The sequence below is a fragment of the Protopterus annectens genome, chromosome 2.part1, assembly GCF_019279795.1.
Source record: "Protopterus annectens isolate FY-2018-M chromosome 2.part1, PAN1.0, whole genome shotgun sequence".
Classification (NCBI taxonomy): Eukaryota; Metazoa; Chordata; order Ceratodontiformes; family Protopteridae; genus Protopterus; species Protopterus annectens.
The window spans coordinates 1,620,649,439-1,620,664,958 of record NC_056729.1 but is presented as its reverse complement, the minus strand read 5'-3'; the positions used below and the strand labels follow the sequence as shown (position 1 = coordinate 1,620,664,958).

Sequence of the window (15,520 nt, the reverse complement as noted above, 5' to 3'; positions counted from 1 at the left end):
TCTTGGGAAAATGATAGTTTGTGAGACTTCCATATGAATTGTTTCTTTGTTTTAGCAGTTTCTAGGATCTGGAAAGTGTCTTGAAAGTTTAGTAACTTAGTATAAATTAACCTTGGTGTAGAAGAATCTTGCTTTGTACGCAGTGCTCTGTGTGCTCTCTCTACAATTATAGATTTTGAAGAAGCTTCACAATTTAACAGTGTTTCAAAGATATTTTTAGTCACAGATAACAAGTTTTTATTGTCATAAGATTCAGGTAAACCACGAATAATGATGTTATTTCTTCGACTCCTGGCTTCCAGATCCAATATTTTAGCTTGTAAATCTGAAATAGTTTTATCTCTAGATTTAAAGTCACTTTCCAATAAGTCTGTTTTAACTTCCAAAGCTAAGATTTTATTTTCAATAGTAACAATACTATCGTTTATTTGCTTTAAAGATTTACTAAAGTCTGCAAACTGTTCTGAAAAGTTTTGTATAGCACTTTGAATTGGTTTTAATGCTATTTTTAGTTCTTCTAAAAGGAAATTTGAGCCATTTAAATCTTTATTACTTACATTAATAGTTTCTGTAGGTTGTCTAGATGATTTCAGTCTTTTTGAACCTGAATCTTTTTCAGGAGAGAGAATTGAAGTATATTTGGCCTTTGTAGGCTGAGTCTCCATGGAGTCAGATTTTGTAGCCATGCCCAGAAATGGAATGCAGTCAACAGGATACCAGGAACCAGGAACAGACTGGAGCAGTAGGAGTCCCAGCAGCAGAGAGACCAAGAATGTTCTGAGGTAAAATAAATCCCAGGATAATAAGTCCAGAAGAAAAAATAATCCAAATGCGTAGAAAAAGATTTATAAAATCTTTTAGTATAAAAATTTGAGGAAAAAGGTTGATATAAAGTTGTAAAAAAACCAAAAGTTAAATAGCTGTGAGGAGCTCAGAGAGTAAGGACTAGACTAGTCGGCGGCCATCTTGGAATCATATATATATATATATATATATATATATATATATATATATATATATATAGATAGATATAGATATAAATCACCATAAACAAGACTAATTACCACTTCATAGCTAACAACAGCACAGCTCATAGCAAAAGTTTTTTTAACAGATCAAAATAAGTCCTCACCTCCTTCTACTCCACACTAATTAGATCCATCACAGCGTACAGGGCCCCCTTTAGAATGTAAATTACTAAGCATGTCAAGCAAATGGAAGGACACCAGAAGTTTGTAATTAAAAGATCACTGGCTTAAAAGACCTGAACTACTAAGAAAGACTGGATGCTTTATCTCTATACCAAGTTTCATACAGACTCTTTAGGGGTGTCAAGGGCCAGAGTTGTAAATATTCTCCAATAAATAAATAAGACAAGGAGAATATATAGATACATCACTCTGTGCCTACAAACACTGGAACAAACTCCTTTCCAAGTTTAGCAGTGTGATGCAACTGACCACCTTTAAAAAAGAATTCAAAATTTTTTGATGGAGAGATAGGCATGTATGAAGAGACTACCACGTCTGTGGAACAGGCTCCCCATCCATGTGAAACAGAGTTCCTCCCTAATCCAATTCAAGTGCAACTTGGACAACTGGATGGGAAACCGGAAATTCATCCCTGGTTTGGCACCTAGGTCTCTGAGGCAAACAGATAACCTGTCAGAGATTTGGGATGCATGGCTAGGCTTAAAAAGGCCCTTGTGGTTGTTAGCCTAGTAAACACCTATGAACCTAAAACAGCTGAACACCTGAATGGTTATTCATACATTCAGCCCTAGTATGACTGTCCTGGCCCTCCCTGAAAAGGAAGGTCAAGTACAAATGTCCTCGAGGTTCAGTTGTCTTGTAACTTCCTATTATTGTATAATCCATATGTCCCTTTCTGAGCATGACAGCTATGTTAACACCTTAGATGAAATCCTCATTAAATCAAACACCTTGACTTCAACTATCCACTGATATACTGGATAACCCACAGTTTCAAACTTTAGCATTCCCAATGTGTCCTTAACATTGTAACTGCTAACACTCTTTTTCAAATAGTTAAACATCCTACTAGGTGCCCCAAAAGTTTTGACAGTCCTTACAATTTTGATCACCTGTAGCACATTCCCATGTGTATCATCCTGCTTATTAAATTAGCCCATAAAGTACTGACCTTTTCCTTTAAAACTGGGGGTACTTCCCCTGTAAATAACTATAAATTTAGGGACTCCTCAAAAACAAACCTTCTTCAGTTACCTGATCCATCCATTCACAACCCCTTTTCTCATTTTTGCATATATGGTCGGGGTGTCACTTCAAAAGTGACAATCTAGAGCCAAGGTTTACTTGATGACCTAAATAAACACTGCTGTAATTTTCCTCCATTGGATCCCAGTGCTACAGCTGCTACCTGTGCCTCGGACATTTACTCCCACTTAAGTAGTTGCAATGACAAAGTAGCCCCTATCTGCACTAAATAAAATGAGAAATTTAAAAACAAACCCCAATAATGGAATATCCATATAAATAAATTATATCTCATTTTACCTACCTTAAGAGCACACTTAAACAAACGGATAAAGAGCTTAGGGAAACCATTAGGATGTTCAAAATGAGCATGAACTTAAAGTAACCACTAAAACCAAAACTAATTACACACTATTCTTTAACTATGGGAAGAAGTTAAGAGCCCTCAACAATGTTTGGAACAAGTCCAAACTGCAGACTCTTACTCAAAGGGAATAACCAATATCCTAGCTGACAAACTTCAGTGCAAATCTGACTCAATCCACAGTTATATCTATTCACAATTTCAGCCATCCACTTAAATTACTATGGAACAAGTTCTTTCAACCCTCTCAAAAGTTAAGAACATAGACGGGGAGCCTGTTCCACAGACGTGGTAGTCTCTTCATACATGCCTATCTCTCCATCAAACATTTTTGAATTCTTTTTTAAAGGTGGTCAGTTGCATCACACTGCTAAACTTGGAGAGGAGTTTGTTCCAGTGTTTGTAGGCACAGAGTGATGTATCTGCTACCTTTTCTACCTGGTTAAGGTATCCTGGATGCTCTGAAGAGGTCATGGATGGGGATCTATAATAAAATTAATTATTGCATTATAAGCAATTGAGTGTTACGTAAAATTTGTTGAGAAGCAACTGGATTAGGAATAACTACAGATATACCCCCACAGTTGCCTTGGATTTGTGCATGACAGGCACTGTAGCCTGGAATGCAGGAAGTGCTATCGCAATAATGGAACCAGGTTTCTGTAATCACATAAATGATTTTGTCTTCAAGGTTAAGGAAGGCCTTAAATTAAGAGATTTTGATATTTAGGCTTCTGGCATTCAGTAGCGCTACCTTGATAGTATCCAGATGGGAGTCTGCTGTGTTGAGATGTCCATTAGATGAACTCTGCCTGAAAAAATGTGGCTAACAAACATTTTAGCCAGTAAGTGAAAACTTAAAGGAAAAAGATGTCAGACATTCCTGTCAAAGCAGGTACATCTGTTTCTCATTTCATACAATGCAAACATACACTGGATCCCCATAAAATGACAATGATTTAATAGCCAATTATTGAAACCAATTATTTTATCTTTGGATGTAGGCATCATTCTTGGTGATAGTGGAGTGCTGCTCAGTGCCAGGGCCTTGCCCTCCATGAGGACAAGAGTGGATAGCTCAGCAATGACTCTCTGTAAAACAAAGTCTCTCTGTATCTCCTCCAGGGTGGAATGTCTAAGATCACCCCTACCCAATACTGCACTGGAACTTGCCTGTTGTCTGAGGGGCTGGGGGGGGGGCTGAATCACATTCCTGGAATGTTGTAGTGAAAACATCTCCAAAGGTATAGATGGATATAAGTCCTTGCTATGGCTCAGACAACATGAGTCTGATAACAGGCTTGGGCTCCTAACTTGCAGGCTTGGAAGAGGAGCATAGCCATCCTGGGAGGGTTGGATGGTGGTCTTAGCTGGCTTTTAGCCACTGCTGTGCAGTGTCCACTGGTGAGTAGCGGCATGGCACAATGCAGGGAACTATACAGGAAGAGGCTGGCATGACATACCTAAGCAGTGACAGTACCCTTGTCACAACAGGAGGGGTTAGGACATTCGTACAAGCCACCCTCAAAGCCAGGGTGCTGGTGAGTACATAAAGATCCCAGATTATGCCTAATATACAGCCCCACCTTGGCTGTCTCTCACCCAACTGGAAGTGGGAATGAATGAGGCATCAAAATCTAGTAGGAGAACTTTTATTCAATAGGTGGGAGGGAGATACCCAAAAGGGAAAAATAAATTCCAAAGGCCTTAATGACATAAGGAATAGCAGAGCACACAGACTGACTAAATGGTAAGCACAATATATATCTTTTATGTGAGTGACATTTTCCAACCCTCCATTTTAAAGTGTTCCTTCAAAATAGTAAGGGAATCTTCAGAGGTTGCATATTCTTCTGGAAACCTAAGAGGAGGAAACCCTCCTCATCACTATCATGACTCGGGGGGGGGGGGGCTAAATGCGGTCATTAGAGGCCAAAATGTCCTCAATTAATTTCAAGTCAGAGCATTCTACAGAGATAGTGCAGCTCTTCTTCTTCTTCTTGATATCCCTTCTCAGCTTCAGAGGTAGTAACAAAGCGTGCTTGGGCTGAATATTGAGGTACAGCAAAGTACTGCTCAACAAACTTTTTAGAATCAAAAATAACTAGAAATGAAGTGTGTCTGTGTAGCTGGGATCCACTCAGCCAACATCTAGGTTGGAGAGTCTGGTAATCTGATACATCCTCCCAGATATGCGGGCACTAATGCCCAGCAATCAGACTTCTCTAAATCGGTCTTTGGTAACTTACCTTCAGTAGAGGAGAAGGAGAAAGGGCAGCCTTCACAACCTGAGCTGACAAGTCCTGCGAATGACCACTGTGAACCTTCACAACCTGAGCTGACAAGTCCTGTGAATGACCACTGTGAACCTTCACAACCTGAGCTGACAAGTCCTGCAAATGACCACTGTGAACCTTCACAACCTGAGCTAAGTCCTGCGAATGACCACTGTGAACCTTCACAACCTGAGCTGACAAGTCCTGTGAATGACCACTGTGAACCTTCACAACCTGAGCTGACAAGTCCTGCAAATGACCACTGTGAACCTTCACAACCTGAGCTGACAAGTCCTGTGAATGACCACTGTGAACCTTCACAACCTGAGCTGACAAGTCCTGTGAATGACCACTGTGAACCTTCACAACCTGAGCTGACAAGTCCTGCGAATGACCACTGTGAACCTTCACAACCTGAGCTGACAAGTCCTGTGAATGACCACTGTGAACCTTCACGACCTGAGCTGACAAGTCCTGTGAATGACCACTGTGAACCTTCACAACCTGAGCTGACAAGTCCTGTGAATGACCACTGTGACATAATAAAAGCCAGCATAAGATGAAGGCTACCATTCTCTACAAAAAGGGAAACTTTATACACTTAAACCGCTGTCATTCTGGGTTTGCAGCTATATATTAGTTAACAGCTGATGCTTTTTAGTCATCAAACTCAGATTCAATGCCCAAACAATGGTAAACACTTACAAAACCCAAGAACGTGTTCACCAGTTTTTTTCCCGATCAGCAGAAGTATCAAATGGAGTTACAGAGGGGAAAAGCAATAGTTCATTTAAGGCAAAACAAAGAATGAAGATGGCAAGGGGTTTATGCTGACTTTTCTGGTTAGCCTAGTAGATGACGGCCATGGTATAGAATGTAATCTTGCATCTCCAAGGCACATTGAGCATTGTTCTTTCCAGGTATGGCCAGAATACTGACATCAGCCTGTGGCAAATTGCATTCATAATATGAACATCTTATAGCAATGATTCTATTGATGAAAATCATTTCTTCCAAATATGCTTGGGTCTAAGATTATGTCCCCGTATCTAGCAGGTATATTAATATGGAATTAGGTTCATAGTTAGGTTTTAGGCTATTGGACCTAGGGCCTATATAAGCCTAGTCAAAAAATGTACCCTGGCTTTCGCCACCCAAGAAAATTATTTTCCTGTGCCCCTGTTGAGCAGAGCCACAGAAGTGATCCCTAGGGTGAATTTCCCATTTCCCATCCAATATAGGTTCATAGGTAGGTAATTCAAATTCTGCCATGCATTTAGATAGTTTCAATAAGAGACAGTTTTCTATAACTGGTACAAACAAAGGCTAACAGAAAAGAGTGAGTGTTTTTCAGGAAGGATAACTTAAAAATTTTCCATCATCTGACAAGTATATACATCCACATCCATTGGAATTTGACAATTACTGGTGGTCCTTAGTATCTGAAGCTGAACTTTCCACTATTATAATAGTGATCCATTTCTTTCTAAAATAAGAGAATTACTCTCAATTGCATGTGCTTAGTGTACGCATGAAATTTATTAGATCAACTCAAGGACAGCTGCAAGAACATGCATTGTTTCTTTTTTTTTTTTCTAAATTAATCCAATCAAGATTCATTCAACAACAGTTATTTTTTATTTAGCAAGCTCTATATACCTGGAGAGTACTGGCCTTGTACATGTGAAGGAGTAAGCAATTTAGATAAATCATATTAAGTAAATCTGAATTATATGAATGCACATTCATTCAACAGTTCATAGGAGGTACTAGGCCATTGGTCCTAGGGCCTTTATAAGCCTAGCTATGCTATACACTTGTTCCCTTATTGACCAAGTTGTGTGGTCTGTATTTGCAGTGTGAGTCTATGATCAACACTGACTGCCCTTACCCAAGAGGAGCATATGGCACCCTCAGGGTAAATTTATGGTCCCCCATCCAGTTGTCTAAGTTACACTTAAATAGGGTAATTGAACAGCTCTGTTTTACGTGAAGTGGGAGTTTTTTCCAGAGGAGTGGCAATCTCTGGGAGAGACCCATACCCTCCCAGTACACAAATTATGTTTACCTCCTTGAATAAATGGATAAATGTCAGTGTTCTAATACCTTTGGGCTCCTACTAAAATCTGCCCGCCTCACCAAGAAAAAAAATACTCATAACATTCCCTGACTGTATTTAATATAACATGAAATAAACGATGCACAAAACACATTTAAAATCTCAAGCGAGCAATATGACAGCAGATAACGTGCTCACCACTTCAGATACTCAAACATCAACCTGCAGAACTCTTATAAAATGAAAAGAATGTTTTCCTGTTAAGAAAAAAATAATGTCGCTAAAAGCCACCCCGTGCTACGACATGCAATAAGCAACTCAAAACAAAAATAAAAACAGGACCCTCACTCCACCTGAGTCAGTTGTTATATACCCACCTCTTCCATTATTGGGTCTTTTGGGTCCTTGGTCTCTATAATGGTGGGCTCCACAAAGTACCCTACTGTATCGTCACACTTTCCACCAGTCAAAATGGACAGGTTCGGTGATGAATGGGCATGCTGAAGCCATTTCCTAATCCGCCCAAAGGCCTAAAACATTAAACCAAAGCAGAAATATATAATGTTAAAGAAGGAAATGTCTCGAAATCAGTTTTGTCAAAATCTAAACATTTTTTGAGGAACACCAGAGAAAACACACCTCTGAAACCCATCTTCAATTTACAGTGCTCAGAGTCTGAAATGGATGTTGATTGCTCATTATCTGAAATTTTATTTATTTATTTATTTTTTTTTATCATTTAGAGTTTCCAAATTATAGAACACAGACAATTAACATATGTCCACCTCTCCCTACACAAAACCTGAAAATGTATCTCCCTGAACCCCAAAAAGTGGAAAACAAGTAGAAGTATTTGCACAAAATGCTTGCTGCCTTCTCTCTATTTCATAACTGGCGACTGAGCTGATTAAATTGAATCGTTTTAGCCACAACCACACCAGAGGTAAAAATCACATAAAAATACAGTTGTAGATACAAAGTATAAATGTAACCTACGATATTATAGTCAGGTGTCTGATCTTAACCAGGATGTTATACATCTAAGAGACAAATGTCAAGAAATTAAACTCTAAAGCACAGCAAAATGAGGGTAAAGGGAAAGCAAGGAGCACATTAAGATCTTATCCATAAATTTAGAGATGTTCAATATTTTATTGGATCGAATGAGTTCATTATCCCATTAATACAACATAACAAATAGAATTCCATGAGACATCCTAGGCTGATGAATTCTCCTCCAGCAATTAGAATACAGTATTTTTTTTTTACGTTTTGTTGTGGTTACTTCCTTTTTTGTATACAGTTTCTGTGCTGGCCTGATTAACTTCTTCTCCTTTTGGTTTTTCCTGTTAGAGGTTGCCACAGAGGAACAATGGTCTGCAGAAAGTACAGTTGTGTACACTTACCATAAATGTAGATGTTCGAGTGTATTCACTGTTGCAGTCATCACACTTGGGTTATCTGCCTGCAGGTAGCCCTCAGTCGGCCCGAATACCAGAGACTTATTTCTGCGTCAGTTGCTGTCGCTTCAGGACTGCCGTCATTTCTTCAGGGGTATAAAAACAGGCAGCTGATGTTTTTCTTGCCCCAAATGTCAGGAGACCCCCAAATAGGGAGCTAAGTTATGGTGGGAAAAACACCACCAGTAAAAAGTAAATACCAACAGCCCTGTAAGGGGTGAGTAATAGACATAAAGAGGAGAGAGAGAAAGAGAGAGAGAGGGAGAGAGACAAGGGGGCTGGAGGATGGGAAACCAGGACTGCAACAATGAATACACTCGAACATCTACATTTATGGTAAGTGTACACAACTGTACTATGTTCTTCGTGTTTTACTGTTGCAGTCATCACACTTGGGTTGATTCCCAAAGCTGAAGAAAGGGTGGAGGCAGTCAAGTAGAGTTGGGGCTGGCGAGTATGCCCTGCAGGACTGTTGTTGCAAAACCCGCCCTGGATTTGAAAAAGATAGGCAGGTGGTAATGCTTGGTGAAGGTGTGTACAGAACTACAGGTAGCAGCTTCCAGAATGTCCCTGGTAGGGACTCCCCAGAGGAATGCTGTAGAGGTAGAAGTTGCCCTAGTGGAATGTGTTCTGACCCCTTGAGGGGCTGGTTTCCCATGGTGCTTGTAGCAGAAATGGATACAGTGTGCGATCCATTTAGAAATTGTTTGTTTTGAAATGGCCTCACCCTCTGCCCCTGGTGCAAAACTGACTAGTAACTGGTCAGATTTCCTGAAGGGCTTAGTCCTATCAAGGTAGAATCTGAGCTGTCTGTGCACATCCATGGAGTGCATGATCCTTTCTCCTTTATTTTGTGAATTAGGGAAGAAGGTTGGCAAATGGATAGATTGGTTGAGAGCCACACTGGACACCACTTTAGGCATAAGGGAAGTATTAGTCTTGAGGGAGACCCTGTCAGCATGAAAAATAATGAAGGGTTCCACAGCCATAAGGACTTGTAGCTCAGATACTCTTCTAGCTGAAGTGATGGCCAGAAGCAAGGCTGTTTTCCAAGAGAAGTATTTTAACTCTGCTGATGCTGCAGGCTCAAGGGGGGGGGGGGTAGCGTGAGCTTTTCCAGTACAAAGTTAAGGTCCCAAGCAGAGGTGGGTGCACTCCTTGGTGGCCTTAAGTTGTCTGCCCCTCTTAGGAACTGTTTGATTAGAGTGAGAAAAGAGAGGTGGCTCAGTGTTGTAATGAGCCGAAATGGCAGAGGCATGGATCTTAATGGAAGAGAAGGATAGGCCTCTGTGGAGTAGATCTGCTAGGTAATCCAGGATTAGAGGTAAGGAGGGCAGTGCTGTGTCCTCTCCTTTAGACTGAATCCAGGAACAATACCTTTTCCACTTATCAGCATAGGATTTCCTTGTACTGGCTTCAAGAATGATATCCATCACCTGCTCGCTTAGGCTGATCACTAGGGGAGAATTCAAGGAATAAGCCAGGCTGCAAGATTCAGGGTTTGCAGTTGTGGATGCAAGATCTGTCCCCCCTGCTGAGTGAGGAGGGTTGGGATCTGGGGTAGGTGTCAGGGTGGCACCAGTGACAGGCTGGGCAGTAGTGGGTACCAGTGCTGGCGTGACCAGTCCGGGGCAATCAGGATTGCACTTGGTCTGTCCTATCTTACCTTGAGTAATATTCTTGAGAGAAGAAGCAGAGGGGAAATGCATAGATTGAGAAGTTTTCCCACTGGAAAGATAGGGCATCCACTTTCCAGGCCCTGCTGTGAGGTGTCCTAGTGCAGAATTTGCTGAGCTGGTGATTGCAGGGGGAGGCAAACAGGTCCACCTCTGGGGTTCCCCATTTCTGGATTAGAAGGCTGAAGGTGCTGGGTTCTAATTGCCACTCATGTGGGTCTAGGAGATTTCTGCTTAAGTCGTCTGCCAGATAGTTTTGTTTGCCTGGCAGGAACTGAGCTTGCAGATGAATATGCATGTCCAAGGCCATGTTCCACAGGGCCATGGCTAGCCTGCAGAGTGGGTAAGAGTGGGTTCTCCCCTTCTTGTTGATGTACCACATAACTGTGGTGTTACCTGTTTTTACTAGCAGGGGTCCTGGTGAGAGTAGGGGTCTGAAAGCTGTCAGAGCGTACTGAAGAGCTAGCATCTCTTTCTGGTTGATGTGCAGATGAATTTGACTTGGGTTCCAGTGGCCCAGAATGCACTTGTCGTCCAGGTGTGCCCCCCCAGGCATAGTCTGATGTGTCTGGGGTTAGGGTCTGAGTGGCGTGGGGGCTGAGTAAAGAGAAGTCCCATGTTGTGGTTGCATGCTGCTGCCCACCAAAGAATCTCTGTCCTTAGACAAGGTATGATAGGTATGACGGTTTCCAGGTCCTGAAAATGTTGGCACCAAAGACTTTTTAAGTACCACTGAAGTTTCCTCATATGCAGTCTGGCATATGGAATTAGTAGAATGCAGGAGACCATGAACACTAGGGCCTGCAGGATCTTCCTTGCAGATAGCTGGGTTCTAGTGGTCATTTGAGAGAAGTAGCCTGTCAGATAGGCTTGTTTTTCGGGAGTAAGGAATGCCATTTGGGATGCTGTGTTCAAGCTTGCTCCCAGGAATACAGTCTTTTGACTGGGGACTAGTTTTGATTTTTTTTCATTGATAGTGTACCCAAGGGAGGCTAGAAGGTTCTTTACAAATGTCAGGTGCTGCAACAGCTTTTCCTGACTGTCTACCTGAATCAGGCAATTGTCCAAGTACAGGTAAATTTGAATCATTCTCTGTCTGCAATAGGCAATGGCTGGAGCCAGGCATTTTGTTAATACTCTGGGAGCAGTGGATAAGCCAAAGGGAAGTGCAGAGAACTGATAATGCATAGATCTTGCCCTGAAACATAGGTATTTCCTGCATGAGTCCCTGATAGGGATGTGCAGACAGGATTCTTTTAGGTCTAGGGTGGCTAACCAGGCATCTTTGGACAGCATAGGAAGAAGCTGCTGAAGGGTGAGCATTTTGAATTTTGGTACCACCAAGAAGGTGTTTAGAATGGAAAGACCTAGGATTGGGTGCCAAGTGCCCTCTTTTCTGGGTACAAGGAAATGTCTGGAATAAAACCCTTGACCTATTTATTCTGCAGGAACAGGTTGAATTGCTCTTGTGGCAAGCAGGGATTGAACTTGTTTTTTTTGCCTCTGCCCACATAGTTTGGTGGAAGGTCTGGGAACCCTTTTTGGGTTGGCAGTGAGTGGAAGTAAAATTTGTACCCCTGGGATACAATGTTGAGGACCCATTGGTCTTTGGTGATGGAGGTCCAGCTTTTGCATGATGGGCAAGTTTTCCTCCTAGGGCCACGGGCAGTTGGGCAGAGGTAAGGAGTGAGGTTGAAGAGTCATTGTGAGTTCTTTGCATAAGGGGGTGGTTTAGCGCACTCTGTTTTAGAAGTGGAGGCACTCCATTGCTTAGATCTCTGCATACCTTGAGACTGTAATCTTGGGGGGTGGTCTGTTTCCCCTGGGTCTAGTTTGAGATGGCCTTGAGGGGGCTGGAAAGGACCAGTGCTTCGAGGGGCAATGCCTACTGAATCTAGGAGACTGCACTTGCAAAAAATCTTTGACTGTCTGCATAGATTTAGCTTTTTCTTCCATCTTTTTTAGAACCCCTTCGGCTTTTCTGCCAAACAGATTGTCCTTGTTCAAAGGGGCGTCTAGTAATTTTGATTTGACATGATCTGGCAAGGTCTGCTCCTTAAGCCAAGCATGCCTTCTCAGTACAGAACCAGTGACTGCTGCCCTGCAAGATGCTTCTAGGGTGTCAAAGCCACATTGCAAAGTATGCTTGCTGACTTGGCTTGCAGAATGCATAAGCTCTTGTAATTCTTTATTTTCTGCATGGTCTGTAAAGGTAGATAATTTTTGCTTAATAAGTTCCATAATATGTTGCAGGTATTTCAGCATGTGAAACTGGCAATTCAATGCCCTAATGCCGAGAGTTGCAGAGGTGTATACTTTTTTACCCCATCTGTCTAAAGCTCAAGAATCCCTGTCTGAAGGGGTGGGATTCTTAGCTGTAGTTGCTTTTATACCTTTAGGCCCTCTGGGAAATTACCTCTGGGTTAGCAGTAGGATTTTTTGAAAAGAAATTTGTGAGAGTCAGGGACTCTGTAGTACCTGTCTGGTTTCCTTGGAGCAGGGTGTAAAGTATCAGGAGTTAGACTGGATTCCATAAAGACATCATCCACAACATACAGAATTGGAGGGAATGCTAAAGGTCTATGTTGTGGCAAATCTAAAAATTCTCTGGATCTCTTTTTGGACTGAGGATAGTCTTGGCATTCCTAGTGGAAATGCTCTCTTAAAGTATGTAGAGTTTCACCAAAAGAAAAATCCTCTGGAGGGGAAGCAGAGGGAACGGATTCCTCTGCATCTGAATCCTCATAAGCAGATAAAGGCATGTCTTCATATTCAGAAACCTTAGAGTCGTCGGACTCTTGGCCTGTTAAAGCTACTGGGGACAGATCTCTTTTTCTCTTAGGAGGGGAAGGCTGGGCCTTCCCCTAATCAGCATAATCAGGTCTTCTGCCATTTTAAGCATTTGATGTTGTGGCAAGGAAGCAGGTGCTTGAGTTTGGGTCGTCAGTTTTTAGGTGTAGCTTGTACTCTTGGCCTTAGAAACTCGGTAGTTTTAGACAGAAATGAAGATGTGAAAGAAGTCATCAGTATGAGTCAAATATCGGTAGTGCGAAGAACTTCCTCAGAAGCTGGTGCCTGCACAGCGGCACCGGACCCATTCTAGGTAGAGACATCCACAGGCTCCGTAGTCAAAGAAGAGTCTTGCGGCATACCAGACTCAGAACGGGTTTCAGTAGCGGCCTGCAAATCCATCGAAGTGGGCATCAGGGGGCTGCAAAAGTGCCTCACTGAGTATCGGCTAGCTTAACAGAAGCGTCATTGTCAGTTTTGGACCTGTGCAGTCTGTCTCTGTCTTTATCCTTATGTTTCGGATGGCTTACCAAAGCCATTTCGGAATACGGAGATCGAGAGTGAAATTTTTTAGTGACAATAAGGGCCTAATGATGAATAGTTCAGGCATTGAGCAAAGCAAAAAACTGACAAGGAGGGACGTCAAGGTCTGGGCCTAAACAGGTGAGGCAGTAAGAATGGAAATCTCTGTGTGGTATTTGCTTTCAACAGGAGAGACAATTGTTAACTTTTTCTGACATTGGCTAGAGCAAGAAAAAAGGATCCTCAGTGGGGTACTTAGCTTTAGAAGACTTCAGGATGATTCAATTCGGAAACGAAAACTCAGGTAGTGGCCGACCCGCACTCGTGCGAACTGCTTCTGCTTTGGGCTACTCGGCAAGAAAGACTGGTGTAATGGCGTCAGCTACCTGTTTTTATACCCCTGATGACATAACGTCAGTCCTGGAGTGACAGCAACTGATGCAGAAATACTAAGTCTCTGGTATTCGGGCTGACTGAGAGCTACCTGCAGGCAGATAACCCAAGTGTGATGACTGCAACAGTGAAACACGAAGAACAACGACTGGCAGTGGAGTTTTACTGTGTCGAGTTGCCAGCCCAGTGTTCAGCCTTCCACAGAAGGCACACACACTCACACCTAGGGGGCCAATTTATTATGTCAATCCACAAGCAGCATGTCTTTGGGATGTGGGAGGAAACTGGAGCACCTGGAGGAAACCCATGTGACTGCAGGGAGGACATGCAGACTCCACACAGAAGGCACCCTAGCCAAGAATTGAACTGAAGGACCTCTTGTTGTGAGGCAGCAATGCTAACTGCTGCATCACCATGGCTGCCCTTCTGCCCTGGTTAACATATCAGCTAAATAAAGTAAATAATAGATTCCTACATTCAAGGACACATACACATCCAGCTGAAATGTGCCATGATATAATGCAACAGTTGCATAAGTGGGAGCATAATCTAAGGCCACTTACAGAGTGTACGTCACAGTCATTTCCATTGCTGGTTAAGCCCTGGATTCCCACACCCATGCACGTGGAATTCAAATTACCAGTCAAGTGCAAAAAGTGCCAGAGGTTTAACCTTTAACCTAGAGACACTGCATACTGCATAGATGGTGGGAAAAATACTACAGTTGAGAGGGCCTTTTGTGAGGATGGGGAGATTGGCTATCTTAACAGCTTTTGGCACAGGTGACAGCATCAGCACAACGATAGGCATTTGCAGACTAATTCCAGGAATAAACCTCAAGATACATTTGATGACCAGCTACACCCCCCACCACCCACCCCCGCTCCTGAAGCAGGTTGTAAGCTTTCCTTGACTAGCAAGGGTTTGAGCACTAACTAGTCCTCAGTGTCAGTCAATGAACTTTGGTTTGGGTGAGGTATTATCTCAGTTCCAAACCTCAGGGGTGCATCTTGAGGATCTTGTGCATTCCTTTCTTTGGATGAGTAGCGGAAGACTGTATCTTACTACCCTATTTCTATAGATCAGACTAGCACACCTCAGTTAAGGCCAGTTCTGCTGGTCTTCCAGTGCCAGAGCGGTCATCTAATGGCCATGGCTTCAAGGAGATGTGTGATGTCTAAAGGAAGCTTGAGCAGGGGACACATCAATGCACTAGTAGGGAGTTTGAGCAGCAGGTCCCCACTAGGCCTGATGCATGTGTATCCATGCCTCCTATCAGTCTGGCATTCTGCAGTCAGGTTAGGAAACTACATTTTCATTAAGAGTTGTATACTTCATGGGCAGTGGACTTAGGTATGGTATGCAGAAACTCTGGTGAGAAATTATTAAGAAATAGTAAAATTAGCACTGTTACAGACGCAGGGTGCATGGTTTAATTCTTAGCCGGGGTAACTGGCTAGGTTTAATATGGCCCACAAAGGCAATTAGCCTATTATGAACTTATATATTCAAGCAATGTATTTATATTTTATATATCTATATCTGCTAATTTCACTATATCAGAACCATATTGAGCTCCCTATTGAAATGCTGGTACTCAAAAAAAAAAAGAGACGAAAAATACAGAAGACGAGTAAATATTGAACATTATACAACGACCCTCCATTAATATTCCAAAACGTGCATGCTGATTGGTCAGTGTGCACACTGTAAATCAGAATTATAGTAATGGAAAAAGGTCCG

At 42.2% G+C, this 15,520-nt stretch overlaps 1 protein-coding gene across 2 annotated transcripts in view; it reads right to left on the bottom strand.

Annotated features, from left to right (window-relative positions):
• ALDH4A1 (aldehyde dehydrogenase 4 family member A1) overlaps positions 1-15,520 on the bottom strand; it is a 677,659-nt gene that overhangs the window by 76,973 nt on the left and 585,166 nt on the right. For both annotated transcript variants that reach the window (XM_044063053.1, XM_044063052.1), the window contains exon 12: positions 7,314-7,466. In XM_044063053.1, coding sequence (XP_043918988.1) covers positions 7,314-7,466 — 153 coding nt within the window. The remainder of the gene's footprint in view (positions 1-7,313; positions 7,467-15,520) is intronic.